We start from the raw sequence: 21,283 nt of genomic DNA on the forward strand, positions 1-21,283 counted from the left end.
AATCTTCTCCGGACGTTTCCCCACCACTGACGTCAGACTCACTGGTCTGTAGTTCCCTGGTTTGTCTCTACAACCTTTCTTTTTTTTAAAAATAATATTTTATTAAGGTATTTGAAAATTTTTATAACAGTAACAAAAACAATGACATCAACATGGTAAAATACACATTTCCCTCCCACCCAGCCCAACCTTCACACAACTCAACCAGACAAGAACAATCCACCCGCACCCCCCCCCTGGAATGCTGCATCTGCTGACATTTTTAATTTCCCCCGAGAAAGTCGACGAACGGCTGCCACCTCCGGGTGAACCCTAACATTGACTCTCTTAAGGCGAACTTTATTTTCTCGAGACTGAGAAACCCAGCCATGTCACAAACCCAGGTCTCTACACTCGGGGCTTCGGGTCCCTCCACATTAAGACGATCCGTCTCCGGGCTCCCAGGGAGGCAAAGGCCAGGACGTCGGCCTCTTTCACCCCCCTGAACTCCCGGCTCTTCCAACTCCAAAGATCGCTACCTCCGGACTCGGCACCACCCGTGTTTTTAGTACCGTGGGTATTGCCGTAGCAAAACCCTGCCAAAACCCTTTAAGCTGCGGGCATGCCCAAAACATGTGGACATGATTTGCTGGGCTTCCCGCGCACCTCGGACACCTGCCCTCTACCCTGAAGAACTTACTCATCCTAGCCACTGTCATGTGTGCCCGGTGGACTACCTTAAATTGTATCAGGCATGATGAGGAGGTATTAACCCTGCTTAGGGCTTCCGCCCATCGACCCGCCTTTATCTCTCCTCCTAGCCCATCCTCCCACTTGCCCTTAAGCTTCTCCACCGGAGTTTCCTCCGCCTCCGAAAGCTCCTGGTAAATATCCGATACCTTCCCCTCTCCCACCCAGGTACTGGAGACTACTCTGCCCTGTTACCCCTGTGGTGGCAGCAGCGGAGAGGCCGGCACCTGTTTTCTCAGGAAGTCTCGCACCTGCAAATACCTACAACCATTCCCTGCTGGCAATTTAAATTTATCCTCCAAAGCTTTCAAGCTGGGGAAGCTCCCGTCTATAAATAGATCCCCCATCCTTCTAATTCCTGCCCTCTGCTAACTCTGGAACCCGCCATCTAGCCTACCCGGTACCAACCTGTGGTGGTCATAAATCGGGGTCCAAATCGATGCTCCCCCCATTCTCTTATATCTCCTCCATTGCCCCCCAGATCCTCAGAGCCGCCACCACCACCGGACTTGTGGAGTATCGGGCCGGCGAGAACGGCAGAGGTGCCACTACCAATGCTCCCAGACTGGTACCTTTACATGACGCCACCTCCATCCGCTCCCATGCCGACCCCCTCCCCCACTACCCACTTCCTAATCATGGCTGTATTAGCCGCCCAGTAGTAATTGCAGAAGTTCGGCAGCGCCAACCCACCCTCCCCCTGACTGCGCTCCAGCAACACTTTCTTCACTCGCGGGGTTTTACTCGCCCACACAAAGCCCAAAATAATCTTATTCCCCCGCTTAAAATAGGCCCTCGGGATGAAGATGGGGAGACACTGAAAGATAAACAGAAATCTGGGGAGGACCGTCATTTTCACGGTCTGTACCCTCCCTGCCAGTGATAGCGGGAGCATGTCCCATCTCTTAAAGTCCCCTTCCATTTGTTCTACCAGCCGGGATAGGTTTAACTTGTGCAGTACCTCCCATTCCAGGGCCACCTGAATTCCCAGATATCGAAAGCTCTTCCCTACCATTCTAAGCGACAGCTCTCCCAGTCTCTTCTCCTGCCCTCTTGCCTGGATCGCAAACATCTCGCTTTTCCCTATGTTCAATTTATACCCTGAAAAACTGCCAAATTCCCCCAAGATTCGCATTACTTCCCCCATCCCCTCCAACGGGTCCACAATATACAAGAGCAGGTCATCTGCGTAGAGAGAGACTGGGTGTCCCAACCCCCACCCGAACCAGCCCTTTCCAGTTCCTAGAGGCTCTTAACGCCATGGCCAATGGCTCTATGTCCAGAGCAAACAGCAACGGGGAGGGGGGGCACCCTTGCCTCGTCCCTCGGTGTAGTTTAAAATACCCTGACCTCAGCCGGTTCGTACGCACACTCGCTACTGGTGCCTGATAGAGCAACCGCACCCAGTCAATAAAGCCCTCACCAAACCCAAACCTTCCCAGCGCCTCCCACAGGCAATTCCACTCCACCCGATCAAAAGCCTTCTCCGCATCCTCTCCTTCTGAGGGCATCATAATAACATTTAGAAGCCTTCGAACATTGGCCTCGAGTTGCCTGCCCTTTACAAATCCCGTCTGGTCTTCCCCCATCGCCCCCGGGACACAGTCCTCTATCCTTATGGCCAGTATCTTAGCCAGCAGTTTGGCATCCTCATTCAGTGGAGAAATCGGCCTGTAGGACCCGCATTGCTCCGGATCCTTCTCCCGTTTCAAGATCAATGAAATCGAGGCCTGCGACATTGTTGGGGGGAGGACTCCCTTCTCTCTTACTTTGTTAAATGTCCTCACCAGCAGTGGGCTCAATATCTCTGAAAACTTCTTATAGAATTCCACCGGGTAGCAGTCAGGCCCCGGGGCCTTGCCAGACTGAAAGCCCTCCAGCCCCTTGATTATTTCCTCAATCTCACTTGGGGCTCCCAGCCCCTCCACCAGGTCCTCCTCCACCCTCGGGAACCTCAACTGATCCAGAAATTGCCTCATTCTCCCTCCACCCCCCCCCCCCCCCCCCCCCCAGCCGGGAGCTCCGACTCATATAATTTACTATAAAAGTCCTTAAACACCTCGTGCACCCCCGCTGGGTCCAGGACAGTATTACCATCTCTACACTTTACTTTACCTATCTCCCTGGCTGCCTCTCTTTTCCTGAGCTGGTGCGGCAACATTCTGCTTGCCTTTTCCCCATACTCAGAGATCGCCCCCCCTTGCCTTCCTCAACTGTTCCACTGCTTTCAGTGTGGTCAACAGCCCAAACTCAACCTGTAACCTCCGCCGCTCCTGCCTGGGGCCTCCGAGTATCTCCTGCCCACCTGGAGTATCTCCTCCACTAATCTATCCCTCTCAGCCCGTTGCACCTTTTCTCTGTGGGCCCGTATCGAGATTAATTCCCCTCTGACCACTGCCTTCAAAGCTTCCCAGACCGTCGTGGCAGAGACCGCCCCCATATCATTTGTTTCCAGGTAGTTCTGGATGGACTTGTTAACCCGCCCACAGACCACCTCGTCCGCTAGCAACCCCACATCCAGTCTCCACAGCGGGCGTTGCCCTCTCTCCACACTAACCCATAGATCCACCCAGTGCGGGCATGATCCGACACTGCGATTGCCGAGTACTCAGTATCCACCACCTCCGGTATTAGCACCCTGCTCAGAACAAAAAAGTCGATGCGAGAGTATACCTTGTGGACATGTGAAAAAAAGGAAAACTCCTTCGTCCTCGGCCGTGCAAACCTCCATGGGTCTACTCCCCCCGCCCCCCCATCTGTTCTGTAAACCCCTTCAATTCCTTTGCCGCAGCCGGCCTCCTCTCCCTGTCCTGGATTTTGACCGGTCCAATTCCGGATCAATGACTGTGTTGAAGTCCCCTCCCATGATGAGGTTATGTGACTCTAAGTCTGGGATCTTACCTAACACCCGCCTCATAAATTCCACGTCGTCCCAATTCGGAGCATATACGTTCACGAGTACCACTCGCACCCCCTCCAGCTTCCCACTCACCATTATGTACCTACCCCCCCGTGTCTGACATGATTCTCCCTGCCTCGAATGCCACTCGTTTGCTGATCAAGATCGATACCCCCCTGGTCTGTGAGTCCAGTCCGGAGTGAAACACTTGGCTAACCCACCCCTTCCTCAATCACGTCTGGTCTGTAACCTTTAGGTGTGTCTCTTGCAGCATTGCCACGTCCGCCTTCAGTTGCGCGAACACGCGAGCCCTCTTGACCGGCCCATTCAGTCCTCTCACGTTCCATGTGATCAGCCTGGACGGGGGGCTTCCAACCACACCCCCTGCCAACTAGCCATCACCCTTTTTAGACCAGCCTCGAGCTCGCGCCCTACACTTCCTCGAGTCCCCACTCGGGCTATCGCCGTTCCCGACCTCCCATTTGTCCCCTAGTAACAGTTCCTCCCCTGTCAGCAAAGCAGCCCCCCTCCCTCGTAACATCACTAAAAACCCAATCCCCCAAATCAGGCTCCAGCTTAACACCTGTCCACCCCCCACTGCGCTTCCGAGAGTCAGCTGACTCGATAGCTCCCGCCCCGGCACCAAGCAGTCTGTCTCCCTATTGTACTCTCCTCTCTCCCCCCGCACATCAATAAACATTTTAAAAGCATCACATTCCCCAGTAAACAAACAGAAAAAACAGTGAAGAAAGTCACTTAAAAAAAATAGTCACCCAAAAAGCAGAACTAAATTCAAAGCCCCCCCCCCACCAGCAAGGTCCCTGCAAGACAGATCAACCTTTAACCATCCACACAGCCCATTATTTCACATGGAGCTACTTAAATTATTACAATCCAGCACCGCAAATCACTGCCACAGTACTTCTCCAAGGCTCAAGTGTCTTTTAATTCGCCTCCAGCTTCATTTCTTTAATAAAGGTCCATCCTTCGTCTGGCGTTTCAAAGTAGAAGTCCCGTTCCTCATGCGTGACCCACAGACGGGCAGGGTACAGCACCCCGAACTTCACCCCCTTCTTAAAGAGGGCCGTTTTTGCCCAATTGAACCCAGCTCGCCTCTTGGCCAAATCCGCTCCCAGGTCCTGATAAATGCGCAGCTCACGGTTCTCCCACTTACTGCTCCGTTCTTTCTTGGCCCACCGCAAAATGTGTTCCTTGTCCATGAGACGGTGAAAACGTACCACCGTGGCCCTCGGCGGCTCGTTCACTCTGGGCTTCCTCGCGAGGGCTCTGTGCGCTCTGTCCAATTCCAGGGGCCGAGGGAACGCCCCAGCCCCCATCAACTTTTCCAACATGTCCGTCACATAGGCCTTCACATCCGATCCCTCACTGCCTTCAGGGAGGCCAACAATTCTGAGATTCTGCCTCCTGGACCTCTTCTCCAGGTCCTCCAGCTCCTCATGCATTCTTTTCTGGCGGTCGTTCATCATCCCCACCTTGCTTTCCAGCACGGTTATATACACCTCGTGCTCGGACAACTTTTGTTCAATGCCTTGGATCGCTCTTCCGTGGGTTTCCCGATTCTGAACCACTTGATCAATCAAAGCCTTAATCGGGTCCAGCGTGTCCTTCAGCTTGGCGAAGCAATCCTTGAAAAACTTCACCAGCTGCTCCGTCGACCACTGTGCCGTCTCCCCGCGGCCCTTGCGCTCCGCCATGCTGTCCCGTGTTACCAGCTCTGCTTGCGTCTCCCTTATAGGACTTTGTCGTCTCACACATCCACGTCTGGTCCAATTTTCCATACACCGGAGGGGGATTTCTCCTTATGTCTCACTCTACACTGCTTTATCCCATAAAATCCGGAAAAAAACGGGGGAAAAAGGTCCAAAAATCCGTTACAGGCGGGAGCTATCAAATGTGCAACCTAACCCTCCATGGAAGTCCCTCTACAACCGTTCTTAAATAGTGGGACCACATGAGCTGTTCACCAATCCTCTGGCACCTCCCCCGTGGCCAGTGAGGAATTAGAAATTTGGGTCAGAACCCCAGCAATCTCCTCCCTCACCTCCCACAGCATCCTGGGACACAATTCATCCGGACCTGGAGACTTGTCCACTTTTAAGCCCGCCAATACCTTGTCACTCCCGATGACAATTTGCTCACGAGCCTCACAATCTCTCTCCCCGAGTTCTATAACTATCTCCTCATTCTCTTGGGTGAAGACAGATGTGAAATATTCATTCAACACCCTACCAATGTCCTCTGGCTCCACTCATAGATTTCCCCCTTGGTCCCTAATGGGCCCTATTCTTTCCCGGATTATCCTCTTCCCATTGATATACTTTTCGAATATCTTGGGATTATCCGTACCTTTACCAGCCAGAGCTTTCTCATATCCCCTCTTTGTTTTCCGAATGGTTTCTTAACTGATCCTGCATTTTCTGTGCTCCACTAATGCCTCTGCAGACTGGCTCCCCTTTATATTTGTTAAAAGCCTCTCTTTTCCTTCTCAATGTACCCTGAATGTATCTGCTTATCCGCTTTTCAGGGTTTGTTACACCTTCCTATTACCCTAGAGGGAACACATTGGGCCTTTTTGAAAGTTCCTTCCACTGCTCTTCTGCAGATCCTGCCTTATTTTCTATCATCCACTCCCACCTCAATCCAAAACCTTTTTTTGCAACTTGTCCATAACAAACATAAATTGTACCATGTTGTGATCACTATCACTAAAATGCTCCCCCATCAACACATCAACCACCTGTACGGCTTCATTCCCCAGAATTCCCCTTCTCAGAGATGTCCCGTTACGTGCTGTGCCTGAAGTTAGATTCCTGTCATTTTCCGCACTCTCTATTCTATTGCTTGTTCTGGAAACTACCCTCCTGCTTCTAACGAGATTAAAGTCCTTGTCATGAACCTGCACTCCAATCTTCTTCTTTAACTTTGATTTTCATTCAGAACAGCTCCCTCCGTCCCCAGTACTAGTTCCAATGGTCCCTTGAATTCTAACCCATTTCTCCCACACCAATCTTTGAGGCCACGCATTTACCTCCTTAATCTTGTTGACCCTGTGCCAATTAGCTCGTGGCTCAGGTCGTGATCCAGAGATTATTGCCTTTTTGTTTCTGCTTTTTAATTTAGCTCCCAGCTGTACATGCTCCCTGTATTTGTTCCACCTATGTCATTGGTACCAACGTGGACCACAACAACTGGATCTTTACCCTCCCACTCTAAGTTCCTCTGCAGCCTGATATCCCGAACCCTGGCACCAGGCAGGCAACGCAACCTATAAGACCATAAGACAGAGGAGGCACTAGTCTGCTCGTCCCATCGAGTCTGCTCCGCCATTCAACCATGGCTGATATTTTCTCATCCCCATTCTCCTGCCTTCTCCCCATCACCCCTGATCCCCTTATTAATCAAGAACCTAACTATCTCTGTCTTAAAGACACTCAGTGATTTGGCCTCCCACAGCCTTCTGCGGCAAAGAGTTCCACAGATTCACCACCCTCTGGGTGAAGAAATTCCTCCACATCTCTGTTTTAAAGGATCGTCCCTTTAGTCTGAGATTCTGTCCTCTGGTTCTAGTTTTTCCTACAAGTGGAAACATCCTCTCCATGTCCACTCTATCCAGGCCTCGCACTAACCTGTAAGTTTCAATAAGATCCCCCCTCATCCTTCTAAACTCCAATGAGTACAGACCCAGAGTCCTCAACTGTTCCTCATATGACAAGTTCTTCATTCCAGGGATCATTCTTGTGAACCTCCTCTGGGCCCTTTCCAAGGCCAGCACATCCTTCCTTAGATACGGGCCCCAAAACTGCTCACAATATTCCAAATGGGGTCTGACCAGAGCCTTATACAGCCTCAGAAGCACATCCCTGGTCTTTTATTCTGGGCCTCTTGACATGAATGCTAACATTGCAGTTGCCTTCTTAACTGCCGACTGAACCTGCACGTTAACCTTAAGAGAGTCGTGAACAAGGACTCCCAAGTCCCTTTGTGCCTCTGATTTCCTAAGCATTTCCCCATTTGGAAAACAGTCTATGCCTAAATTCCTCCTTCCAAAGTGCGTAACCTCACACTTTTCCACATTGTATTCCATCTGCCACTTCATTGCCCACTCTCCTAGCTTGTCCAAATCCTTCTGCAGCCCCCTTGCTTCTGTCATGTGAGAGTACCTTTAAGAAATGTTTTTTTATAAATGGGTATGCATATAAATATCTGTAGTGAGAGCACCTGCAAGAAATGGGTGTTTACTACTGCAGTGATGTCAGACTGTGGGTGGAGCTGAGCTGTCTGCCAGCTTTTTACTTTTGTTTTAGGCTGTTGCTGCAGGGTGTGTTTTAGTTTTGTTTTCAGTGTTGGAGCTGAAGCCAGACAGAGCAGGTGTACTGCTGTTCTCTCTGCCATCAAAAGACTATCTCTTGATCATTTTGTGAATTCAGAATTCTAAATGTTTTCAGTAGTGAATGTAAACCTAATGTGCTGCTGTTAAAAGGTGTTTCTTCTGCCTTCTGGATGTTGTTTGGGAAGTTATTAAGAATTACTTAGTGTTGTATTCTTTGGGGGTTGTATTTGAATTGATGGTTGCTAAGATGTTCACTGTATGTTTCAAAAAGGTTAAATTGAGATCACAGAATAAACATTGTTTTGCTTTGAAAAATCCTTTTCCATTTCTGCTGTGCCACACCTGTCGAGTGGGCCGTGTGCTCCCCGTACCACAATCTAGTAAAAGTTGTGGGTCAGGTGAACTCCATGATACACTTTGGGGTCCTCTAAACCCTGGCCCATAACACTTCCACAATACTACCTGGCCCCTCTACAGATCTTTGTATCTTTGGGACTGTCGATCTTGGTCACAGAGAACAGTGTGAATGCCCCTAACTATACTATCCCCAATTACGACTACATTTCTGCTCTCTCCTCGCCCACTTGAATGGCTCTCTGCACCACAAGAGCTGTGGTCAGTTTGCTCCCCCTCACTCCCCATTCCCGTCCACACAGGGAGCAAGAATCTTGAACCTGTTGGATAAGAACAAGGGCTGAATCTGCAACAACCCTACCTCCTGGATCTCTCTACCTGCCTCACTCACAGTCACACCCTCCTGTCCCTGACTGAATTCAAGGTAGTTGATCTAAGTGAGATTAGTCTCGATTATCAGCCCAAACCCGAATATGCCCAGGTCTTGCTGCGTGGATATTTCGCGTGTACCTCCCTCGATGTGCCTCACTCACTCTCTGCACGTCTCGGACTCTCTCCGCCGCCTCTCTGTTGAAAGACGTGGCGAGGATATCCTGCCCCAATGGGCCTGCGTCCTCAGCACTGAGCATCGCTGATTCGCAGCGGTCACGCCAGAACGTCTGGTAAACAGGACACAGGCTCAAAAGCAGCCAGCTTCAAGGAAGCGGAGGCAGACACGCTTTCCCTCCCTTGGCCACACAGGGGAGTCGGAGCCTGACACTCTCCTCAGCCTAAAACTTTAGAGTCTGTAAGTTTAAGGATTTGAATTCAGTCAAAAAATTGAATCAAAAGCCGAGATCAGTAATAGCGTCAGATCGTCATAAAATTCCAGCTGAGTATCCTCCAGGGAGGGAAGTGTGCTCCCCTTACCCAGTGTGGTTTACAGAACAGAGTGCAGAAGGAGGCCATTCGGCCCATCGAGTCTGCACCGACCCACTTAAGCCCTCATTTCCACCCTATCCCCGTAACCCAATAACCCCTCCTAACCTTTTTGGACACCAGGGGCAATTTATCACGGCCAATCCACCTAACCTGCACGTCTTTGGACTGTGGGAGGAAACTGGAGCACCCGGAGGAAACCCACGCACACACGGGGAGAACGTGCAGACTCCGCACAGACAGTGACCCAGCGGGGAATCGAACCTGGGACCCTGGCGCTGTGAAGCCACAGTGCTAACCACCTGTGCTACCGTGCTGTCCTTCCGTGACTCCAGCCCCAAACCAACTTCACCTGGTGCCGAGAAGGCCCAGGCATATTTCAGAGAATTTACAGTGCAGAAGGAGGCCATTCGGCCCATCGAGTCTGCACCGGCTCTTGGAAAGAGGAATCTACCCAAGGTCCACACCTCCATCCTATCCCCATAACCCAGCAACCCCACCCAACACTATGGGCAATTTTGGACACCAAGGGCCATTTAGCACGGCCAATCCACCTAACCTGCACATCTTTGGACTGTGGGAGGAAACCGGAGCACCCGGAGGAAACCAGCGCACACACGGGGAGGACGTGCATACTCCACACAGACAGTGACCCAGCGGGGAATCGAACCTAGGACCCTGGAGCTGTGAAGCAATTGTGCTATCCACAATGCTACCGTGCTGCCCAAACACAGTTAACCATGATCAATGTGGACAGAAGCTCACCTCGACTTCCATATGAGGAGAATGGACAATACATTGCAGCCTTATCAGCGGTACCCACATCCCGGGAATGAACATAGAACATACAGCACAGAACAGGCCCTTCGGCCCACGATGTTGTGCTGAACCTTTGTCCTAGATTAATCATAGATTATCATTGAATTTACATTGCAGAAGGAGGCTATTCGGCCCCCCGAGTCTGCACCGGCTCTTGGAAAGAGCACCCCACCCAAACTCAACACCTCCACCCAACACCAAGGGCAATTTGGACATTAAGGGCAATTTATCATTGGCCAATTCACCTAACCCACACATCTTTGGACTGTGGGAGGAAACCGGAGCACCCGGAGGAAACCCACGCAGACACGGGGAGGATGTGCAGACTCCGCACAGACAGTGACCCAAGCCGGAATTGAACCTGGGACCCTGGAGCTGTGAAGCAATTGAGCTATCCACAATGCTACCGTGCTGCCCTAAAAACAAATAAATCTACACTATATCATTTTACCATAATCCATGTACCTATCCAATAGCTGCTTGAAGGTCCCTAATGTTTCCGACTCAACTACTTCCACAGGCAGTGCATTCCATGCCCCCACTACTCTCTGGGTCAAGATCCTACCTCTGATATCCCTCCTATATCTTCCACCTTTCACCTTAAATTTATGTCCCCTTGTAATGGTTTGTTCCACCTGGGGAAAAAGTCTCTGACTGTCTACTCTATCTATTCCCCTGATCATCTTATAAACCTCCATCAAGTCGCCCCTCATCCTTCTCCGTTCTAATGAGAAAAGGCCTAGCACCCTCAACCTTTCCTCGTAAGACCTACTCTCCATTCCAGGCAACATCCTGGTAAATCCTCTTTGCACCTTTTCCAAAGCTTCCACTTCCTTCCTAAAATGAGGCGACCAGAACTGTACACCGTACACCAAATGTGGCCTTACCAAAGTTTTGTTCAGCTGCATCATCACCTCAGGGCTCTTAAATTCAATCCCTCTGTTAATGAACGCGAGCACACCATCGGCCTTCTTCACAACTCTATCCACTTGAGTGGCAACTTTCAAAGATGTATGAACAGAGACCCCAAGATCTCTCTGCTCCTCCACATTGCCAAGAACTCTACCGTTAACCCTGTATTCCGCATTCATATTTGTCCTTCCAAAATGGACAACCTCACACTTTTCAGGGTTAAACTCCATCTGCCACTTCTCAGCCCAGCTCTGCATCCTATCTATGTCTCTTTGCAGCCGACAACAGCCCTCCTTACTATCCACAACTCCACCAATCTTCGTATCGTCTGCAAATTTACTGACCCACCCTTCAACTCCCTCACCCAAGTCATTAATGAAAATCACAAACAGCAGAGGACCCAGAACTGATCCCTGCGGTACGCCACTGGTAACTGGGATCCAGGCTGAATATTTGCCATCCACCACCACTCTCTGACTTCTATCGGTTAGCCAGTTCGTTATCCAACTGGCCAAATTTCCCACTATCCCATGCCTCCTTACTTTCTGCATAAGCCTACCATGGGGAACTTTATCAAATGCCTTACTAAAATCCATGTACACTACATCCACTGCTTTACCTTCATCCACATGCTTGGTCACCTCCTCAAAGAATTCAATAAGACTTGTAAGGCAAGACCTACCCCTCACAAATCCGTGCTGACTATCCCTAATCAAGCAGTGTCTTTCCAGATGCTCAGAAATCCTATCCTTCAGTACCCTTTCCATTACTTTGCCTACCACCGAAGTAAGACTAACTGGCCTGTAATTCCCAGGGTTATCCCGAGTCCCTTTTTTGATCAGGGGCACGACATTCGCCACTCTCCAATCCCCTGGTACCACCCCTGTTGACAGTGAGGACGAAAAGATCATTGCCAACGGCTCTGCAATTTCATCTCTTGCTTCCCATAGAATCCTTGGATATATCTCGTCAGGCCCGGGGGACTTGTCTACCCTCATGTTTTTCAAAATGCCCAACACATCTTCCTTCCTAACAAGTATCTCCTCAAGCTTACCAGTCTGTTTCACACTGTCCTCTCCAACAATCTGGCCCCTCTCATTTGTAAATACTGAAGAAAAGTATTCGTTCAAGACCTCTCCTATCTCTTCAGACTCAATACACAATCTCCTGCTACTGTCCTTGATCGGACCTACCCTCGCTCTAGTCATTCTCATATTTCTCACATATGTGTAAAAGGCCTTGGGGTTTTCCTTGATCCTACCCGCCAAAGATTGTTCATACCCTCTCTTAGCTCTCCTAATCCCTTTCTTCAGTTCCCTCCTGGCTATTTTATATCCCTCCAATGCCCTGTCTGAACCTTGTTTCCTCAGCCTTACATAAGTCACCTTTTTCCTCTAAACAAGACATTCAACCTCTGTCAACCATGGTTCCCTCACTCAACCATCTCTTCCCTGCCTGACAGGGACATACATATCAAGGACACGTAGTACCTGTTCCTTGAACAAGTTCCACATTTCACTTGTGTCCTTCCCTGCCAGCCTATGTTCCCAACTTATGCACTTCAATTCTTGTCTGACAACATCGTATTTACCCTTCCCCCAATTGTAAACCTTTCCCTGTTGCACACACCTATCTCTCTCCATTACTAAAGTGAAAGTCACAGAATTGTGGTCACTATCTCCAAAATGCTCCCCCACTAACAAATCTATCACTTGCCCTGGTTCATTACCCAGTACTAAATCCAATATTGCCCCTCCTCTGGTCGGACAATCTACATACTGTGTTAGAAAAGCTTCCTGGACACACTGCACAAACACCACCCCATCCAAACTATTTGATCTAAAGAGTTTCCACTCAATATTTGGGAAGTTAAAGTCGCCCATGACTACTACCCTATGACTTCTGCACCTTTCCAAAATCTGTTTCCCAATCTGTTCCTCCACATCTCTGCTACTATTGGGGGGCCTATAGAAAACTCCTAACAAGGTGACTGCTCCTTTCCTATTTCTGACTTCAACCCATACTACCTCAATAGGGTGATACTCCTCGAACTGCCTTTCTGAAGCTGTTATACTATCTCTAATTAATAATGCCACCCCCCCACCTCTTTTACCACCCTCCCTAATCTTATTGAAACATCTATAACCAGGGACCTCCAACAACCATTTCTGCCCCTCTTCTATCCAAGTTTCCGTGATGGCCACCACATCGTAGTCCCAAGTACCGATCCATGCCTTAAGTTCACCCACCTTATTCCTGATGCTTCTTGCGTTGAAGTATACACACTTCAACCCATCTCCGTGCCTGCAAGTACTCTCCTTTGTCAGTGTTCCCTTCCCCACTGCCTCATTACACGCTTTGGCGTCCTGAATATCGGCTACCTTAGTTGCTGGACTACAAATCCGGTTCCCATTCCCCTGCCAAATTAGTTTAAACCCTCCCGAAGAGTACTAGAAAACCTCCCTCCCAGGATATTGGTGCCCCTCTGGTTCAGATGCAACCCGTCCTGCTTGTACAGGTCCCATCTTCCCCAGAATGCGCTCCAATTATCCAAATACCTGAAGCCCTCCCTCCTACACCATTCCTGCAGCCACGTGTTCAACTGCACTCTCTCCCTATTCCTAGCCGCGCTATCACGTGGCACCGGCAACAAACCAGAGATGACAACTCTGTCTGTCCTGGCTTTTAACTTCCAGCCTAACTCCCTAAACTTGTTTATTACCTCCCCACCCCTTTTCCCACCTATGTTGTTGGTACCAACGTGCACCACGACTTCTGGCTGCTCACCATCCCCCTTAAGGATCCTGAAGACACGATCCGAGACATCCCTGGCCTTGGCACCCGGGAGGCAACATACCTTCCGGGAGTCTCGCTCGCGACCACAGAATCTCCTATCTATTTCCCTAACCATTGAATCTCCTACAACTATTGCTTTTCTATTCTCCCCCCTTCCCTTCTGAGACCCAGAGCCAGACTCAGTGCCAGAGACCTGGCTGCTAGGGCCTTCCCCCGGTAGGTCATCCCCCCCCCCAACAGCATCCAAAACGGTATACTTGTTTTGAAGGGGAACGGCCACGAGGGATCCCTGCACTGTCTGCCTGTTTGTTTTTTTCCCCCTGACTGTAACCCAGCTATTCTTGTCCTGTGCCTTGGGTGTGGTTACCTCCCTGTAACTCTTCTCAATCACCCCCTCTGCCTCCCGGATGATCCGAAGTTCATCCAGCTTCAGCTCCAGTTCCCTAACACGGTCTTTGAGGAGCTGAAGTTGGGTGCACTTCCCGCAGGTATAGTCAGCGGGGACACCGGTGGTATCCCTCACCACCCACATCCTACAGGAGGAGCATGTAACTGGCCTAGCCTCCATCCCCTCTTACCTGACAGAATATAGCTGCCCTGTGGACTAACTAGATATCCGCCCTCCGACTCTGCTCCCAGTCAGCTACATTTTCTGTAAACTCCTAGCTCTCTTCTCACTCTTTGCAGAAATGTCGGAAACAAAATGAAAGGAGCACCTTACTCCCTCCTCACCTAACTCCCTCGGTCACCAAACTCTCATTATCGCACTCAAATGCACCAAATTCAGCACTCCCTCGGTCACCAAACTCTCACTATCGCACTCAAAAAGCACCAAATTCAGCACTCAGTGCAAACAAAGTCTGCACTGTAGGGGATCACTTTTATACGGTGAATCTAGCCTCTGAAAACTGGCCTAATCCAATTAACTAATTAACAAGCTCCAGCTGCAAGTGCCGACAAGTAGAAGCCTGGTTAAAGCTGATTGAAAATTCACCTTCTTCTAAACCAAACAGCAACTTTTAAGTTAATTAACTAAATAAAAGACTAAACTTTAGATAAAAATGAAGCCTTATACTCCCTCGGTCACTAAACTCTCACTATCGCACTCACATGCACCGAATTCAGCACTCAGTGCAAACAAAGGGAATTAAAACAAAGGGAACACCCGCCAGGTTGGGAAAGATTCCAGCATGGACTCCGGATCTATGGGTTTTGGTCAGGATGCTGAATTGATTTCCTTATAAGAGAGGAAAGACAAAAAAGTGCTTACTGCTCCTGATCTCTGTCCAGTGACCCCTGGGTTAGAGAGAGAGGGGAAATCAGCCAGGGTTTCTGCTCCTGATCACTGTCCAGTGATCCCTGGGTTAGAGAGAGAGAGAGAGAGAGAGAGGGGAAATCAGCCAGGGTTCCTGCTCCTGATCACTGTCCAGTGATCCCTGGGTTAGAGAGAGAGAGGGGAAATCAGCCAGGGTTCCTGCTCCTGATCACTGTCCAGTGATCCCTGGGTTAGAGAGAGAGAGAGAGAGAGGGGAAATCAGCCAGGGTTCCTGCTCCTGATCACTGTCCAGTGATCCCTGGGTTAGAGAGAGAGAGAGGGGAAATCAGCCAGGGTTCCTGCTCCTGATCTCTGTCCAGTGACCCCTGGGTTAGAGAGAGAGAGGGGAAATCAGCCAGGATTCCTGCTCATGATCACTGTCCAGTGAGCCCTGGGTTAGAGAGACGGGGGGAAATCAGCCAGGGTTCCTGCTCCTGATCACTGTCCAGTGATCCCTGGGTTAGTGAGAGAGAGGAAATCAGCCAAGGTTCCTGCCCCTGATCACTGTCCAGTGATCCCTGGGTTAGAGAGAGAGAGGGGAAATCAGCCAGGGTTCCTGCTCCTGATCACTGTCCAGTGATCCCTGGGTTAGTGAGAGAGAGGAAATCAGCCAAGGTTCCTGCCCCTGATCACTGTCCAGTGATCCCTGGGTTAGAGAGAGAGAGGGGAAATCAGCCAGGGTTCCTGCTCCTGATCTCTGTCCAGTGACCCCTGGGTTAGAGAGAGAGAGAGAGAGGGGAAATCAGCCAGTGTTCCTGCTCCTGATCACTGTCCAGTGATCCCTGGGTTAGAGAGAGATAGAGAGGGGAAATCAGCCAGCGTTCCTGCTCCTGATCACTGTCCAGTGATCCCTGGGTTAGAGAGAGAGAGGAAATCAGCCAGGGTTCCTGCTCCTGATCACAGTCAAGTGATCCCTGGGTTAGAGCGAGAGGGGAAATCAGCAAGGGTTCCTGCTCCTGATCACTGTCCAGTGATCCATGGCTAAGAGAGAGAGGGGAAATCAGCCAGGGTTCCTGCTCCTGATCACTGTCCAGTAATCCATGGGTTAGAGAGAGAGAGGGGAAATCAGCCAGGGTTCCTGCTCCTGATCATTGTCCAGTGATCCCTGGGTTAGAGAGAGGGGAAATCAGCCAGCGTTCCTGCTCCTGATCACTGTCCAGTGATCCATGGGTTAGAGAGAGGGGAAATCAGCCAGAGTTCCTGCTCCTGATCACTGTCCAGTGAGCCCTGGGTTAGAGAGAGAGGGGAAATCAGCCAGGGTTCCTGCTCCTGATCACTGTCCAGTGAGCCCTGGGTTAGAGAGAGAGGGGAAATCAGCCAGGGTTCCTGCTCCTGATCACTGTCCAGTGATCCATGGGTTAGAGAGAGAGGGGAAATCAGCCAGGGTTCCTGATCCTGATCACTGTCCAGTGATCCCTGGGTTTGAGAGAGAGGGGAAATCAGCCAGGGTTCCTGCTCATGACCACTGTCCAGTGATCCCTGGGTTAGAGAGGGGAAATCAGCCAGGGTTCCTGCTCCTGATCACTGTCCAGTGATCCCTGGGTTAGAGAGAGGGGAAATCAGCCAGGGTTCCTGCTCCTGATCACTGTCCAGCGATCCCTGGGTTCGAGAGAGTGGGGAAATCAGCCAGGGTTCCTGCTCCTGATCACTGTCCAGTGATCCCTGGGTTAGAGAGAGAGGGGAAATCAGCCAGGGTTCCTGCTCCTGATCTCTGTCCAGTGATCCCTGGGTTAGAGAGAGAGAGAGAGAGGGGAAATCAGCCAGGGTTCCTGTTCATGATCACTGTCCAGTGATCCCTGGGTTAGAGAGAGAGGGGGGAAATCAGCCAGGGTTCCTGCTCCTGATCACTGTCCAGTGACCCCTGGGTTAGAGAGAGAGAGAGAGAGAGAGAGAGGGGAAAATCAGCCAGGGTGCCTGCTCCTGATCACTGTCCAGTGATCCCTGGGTTAGAGAGAGGGGAAATCAGCCAGGGTTCCTGCTCCTGATCACTGGCCAGTGACCCCTGGGTTAGAGAGAGAGAGAGAGGGGAAATCAGCCAGGGTTCCTGCTCCTGATCTCTGTCCAGTGACCCCTGGGTTAGAGAGAGAGAGAGAGAGAGGGGAAATCAGCCAGGGTTCCTGTTCATGATCACTGTCCAGTGATCCCTGGGTTAGAGAGAGAGAGGGGAAATCAGCCAGGGTTCCTGCTCCTGATCACTGTCCAGCGATCCCTGGGTTCGAGAGAGTGGGGAAGTCAGCCAGGGTTCCTGCTCCTGATCACTGTCCAGTGATCCCTGGGTTAGAGAGAGAGAGAGAGAGAGGGGAAATCAGCCAGGGTTCCTGCTCCTGATCACTGTCCAGTGATCCCTGGGTTAGAGAGAGAGGGGAAATCAGCCAGGGTTCCTGCTCCTGATCTCTGTCCAGTGATCCCTGGGTTAGAGAGAGGGGAAATCAGCCAGGGTTCCTGCTCCTGATCTCTGTCCAGTGACCCCTGGGTTAGAGAGAGAGAGAGAGAGGGGAAATCAGCCAGGGTTCCTGTTCATGATCACTGTCCAGTGACCCCTGGGTTAGAGAGAGAGAGAGAGAGAGAGAGGGGAAAATCAGCCAGGGTGCCTGCTCCTGATCACTGTCCAGTGATCCCTGGGTTAGAGAGAGGGGAAATCAGCCAGGGTTCCTGCTCCTGATCACTGGCCAGTGACCCCTGGGTTAGAGAGAGAGAGAGAGAGGGGAAATCAGCCAGGGTTCCTGCTCCTGATCTCTGTCCAGTGACCCCTGGGTTAGAGAGAGAGAGAGAGAGAGAGGGGAAATCAGCCAGGGTTCCTGTTCATGATCACTGTCCAGTGATCCCTGAATTAGAGAGAGAGAGGGGAAATCAGCCAGGGTTCCTGCTCCTGATCACTGGCCAGTGACCCCTGGGTTAGAGAGAGAGAGAGAGAGAGGAAAATCAGCCAGGGTTCCTGCTCCTGATCACTGTCCAGTGATCCCTGGGTTAGAGAGAGGGGAAATCAGCCAGGGTTCCTGCTCCTGATCTCTGTCCAGTGACCCCTGGGTTAGAGAGAGAGAGAGAGGGGAAATCAGCCAGGGTTCCTGTTCATGATCACTGTCCAGTGATCCCTGGGTTAGAGAGAGAGAGGGGAAATCAGCCAGGGTTCCTGCTCCTGATCACTGTCCATTGATCCCTGGGTTAGAGAGAGAGAGAGGGGAAATCAGCCAGGGTTCCTGCTCCTGATCGCTGTCCAGCGATCCCTGGGTTAGAGAGAGAGGGGAAATCAGCCAGGGTTCCTGTTCATGATCACTGTCCAGTGATCCCTGGGTTAGAGAGAGAGAGGGTAAATCAGCCAGGGTTCCTGCTCCTGATCACTGTCCAGTGATCCCTGGGTTAGAGAGCCGGGTTCAATAATATTAATAATCTTTTATTGTCACTGGTATGAAGTTACTGTGAAAAGCCCCTAGTCGCCACATTCCGGCGCCTGTTGGGGTACACGGATGGAGAATTCAGAATTCTCAGCTGGTACGGGAATTGAACCCTCGCTGCTGGCCTTGTTCTGCATCACAAACCAGCTGTCTAGCCCCCCCGATCTAAACCAGCCCTGACGCTGATGGAGTCCTTCTGAAGCTTGCGGAAAGTTTTGCAAAGAAAGGCAGGCTTGCTCTCGAGTTGTGGTTTTGTGTTTGGGACAGAGTTGAAGAAGGCTTTTAGGTTTTCTCTCCCTGAAGGGGCTGGAGGCTCTGCTTTCTCCTCAGGTAGGCATTCTCTGTGAGACTGTTTCCCAAGTTAGTTTGCGGTTGGATCAAGAAGCTGGAGAGTGCAGGCCCTGATCTCGCTGTTCTGATGGGGCTGTGTCTGAAGGTGCAAAGTAAAGCCCGGCCTCTCTCTCTCTCTACAGTGGGATTGGTCTAGGGAGGTCAGTTCAGTAGCAACTGCGGGCCGGGCCAGTGGTTTAAAAACCCTCTCATGTTGAGAACTTCAGATTGACTCAGTAAGGACGGTAGTCCATTTGGTGGACGCAAGTTAGAATGGCATAGACCTTCACTGTGAAAGCCCAAATCAGTGGCTCTGAAGGCAACTGCAGAGGAAGTCTTACAGCCTGAGAGTTTGAACTGAAGGTAGATCCAAAATGATCCAGACAAACCGATGCTTTGCAACACTTCACATTCAGAGAAGGTCATCGCCTACAAAGACCACAACCTCAGCAGCCAAGATATGCATCTCTCACCCCCAGTTTAATCCCTGTTGTTTTGAACCTTTCCTACTGGTCCACCATGTGCCTGCCTCGGGCCCGCCTGCCTCGGGCCCGCCTGCGTGGAGAGTTAGACAGGGTTTGCGGAATAATTTGATTACCAGACCGTTGTTCTCTTATTACCAATACATGTTTATCTTTTCCCTTGTTATAAATAAAGTTTTAAAAAAAATTTTACGTACAAATTTGGTACCTGTTAAGTCTTTGGAGCAGTCGAGGGTCAAGGATTTTAGGAAAACATACAAATGATTGGTTAATTGACTTATGCTGGGGCTCGGGGGCCTGTGGGACTGGAATTGACCGCCACTCGCCCAGGGTGCCACAGCAAACGGGGGAGTGACAGAGTGTTTAAACAATGGATAGAACGAGTGTCAATATCACATATGGTACAGAGAAAGCCAGCAATTGTACCCACCTTTCCTTAGCTGCTCTACAATGAAGGAGAAGCCGTTAGTCCGGGGGTGGAGGACATACTCGTACGTCGGCAGCCCACGAGCCGCGGCAAACTCGTCACTCCGTGCTTTGTTAAAATCTAAGCAACAGGACAGAACAGCAGTATGAGCACATTCCAAAACCGAGTCAGTTAATCTTCATCGCCACTATCTGTGTGCTAGACGGACTGTTAAAATCCCTGAACCACGTGTGCGGAGAAGATGGGGAAAAGGCGAACAGGTCAACTTTCTGGGATTGATCAGAAATGGAACAGAACAATACTTTTCACTGTATCTCGATACACGTGACAATAAACAAATCCAAATCGACAAGATAAGTTAAGGTTGGTGAGGGTGGGGATAACGGGGAGACGGTGCGGTTGGTGGGGGTGGGGATAACGGGAAGACGGTGCGGTTGGTGGGGGTTACGGGGAGACGGTGAGGTTGGTGGGGGTGGGGGTTACGGGGAGATGGTGGTTACGGGGAGACGGTGAGGTTGGTGGGGGTAGGGGTTACGGGGAGACGGTGCGGTTGGTGGGGGTTACGGGGAGACGGTGAGGTTGGTGGGGGTGGGGGATACGGGGAGACGGTGCTGTTGGTGGGGGTGGGGGTTACGGGGAGACGGTGCGGTTGGTGGGGGTGACGGGGAGATGGTGCGGTTGGTGGGGGTGGGGGTTACGGGGAGATGGTGCGGTTGGCGGGGGTGGGGGTTATGGGGAGACGGTGCGGTTGGTGGGGGTTACGGGAAGACGGTGCGGTTGGTGGGGGTTACGGGGAGACGGTGAGGTTGGTGGGGGTTACGGGGAGACGGTGAGGTTGGTGGGGGTGGGGGTTACGGGGAGACGGTGAGGTTGGTGGGGATAAGGGGAGACGGTGAGGTTGGTGGGGGTTACGGGAAGACGGTGCGGTTGGTGGGGGTGGGGGTTACGGGGAGACGGTGCGGTTGGTGGGGGTGGGGGTTACGGGGAGACGGTGAGGTTGGTGGGGGTGGGGGTTTCGGGGAGACGGTGAGGTTGGTGGGGGTTACGGGGAGATGGTGAGGTTGGTGGGGGTGGGGGTTACGGGAAGACGGTGCGGTTGGTGGGGGTGGGGGTGACGGGGAGATGGTGAGGTTGGTGGGTGTGGGAGTTACGGGGAGACGGTGAGGTTGGTGGGGGTGACGCGGAGATGGTGAGGTTGGTGGGTGTGGGAGTTACGGGGAGACGGTGAGGTTGGTGGGGGTGGGGGTTACGGGGAGACGGTGAGGTTGGTGGGTGTGGGAGTTACGGGGAGACGGTGAGGTTGGTGGGGGTGGGGGTTACGGGGAGACGGTGCGGTTGGTGGGGGGTGACGGGGAGATGGTGCGGTTGGTGGGGGTGGGGGTTACGGGAAGACGGTGAGGTTGGTGGGGGTGGGAGTTACGGGGAGACGGTGAGGTTGGTGGGGGTGGGAGTTACGGGGAGATGGTGAGGTTGGTGGGGGTGGGGATACGGGGAGACGGTGAGGTTGGCGGGGGTGGGGGTTACGGGGAGACGGTGCGGTTGGTGGGGGTGACGCGGAG

The 21,283-nt window shown here is 51.5% G+C and overlaps 1 protein-coding gene across 1 annotated transcript in view; it reads right to left on the reverse strand.

Annotated features, from left to right (window-relative positions):
- The window catches only part of LOC140406527 (lysocardiolipin acyltransferase 1-like), a gene marked incomplete at its 5' end in the record, with an annotated part of 50,509 nt that extends 30,665 nt beyond the window's left edge, over positions 1-19,844 (reverse strand). The window contains one exon of the mRNA XM_072494530.1: positions 19,728-19,844. Coding sequence (XP_072350631.1) covers positions 19,728-19,844 — 117 coding nt within the window. The remainder of the gene's footprint in view (positions 1-19,727) is intronic.
- Between the last annotated feature and the right edge of the window lie 1,439 nt (positions 19,845-21,283).

This window comes from Scyliorhinus torazame, unplaced genomic scaffold (genome assembly GCF_047496885.1).
Source record: "Scyliorhinus torazame isolate Kashiwa2021f unplaced genomic scaffold, sScyTor2.1 scaffold_583, whole genome shotgun sequence".
Lineage (NCBI taxonomy): Eukaryota > Metazoa > Chordata > Chondrichthyes > Carcharhiniformes > Scyliorhinidae > Scyliorhinus > Scyliorhinus torazame.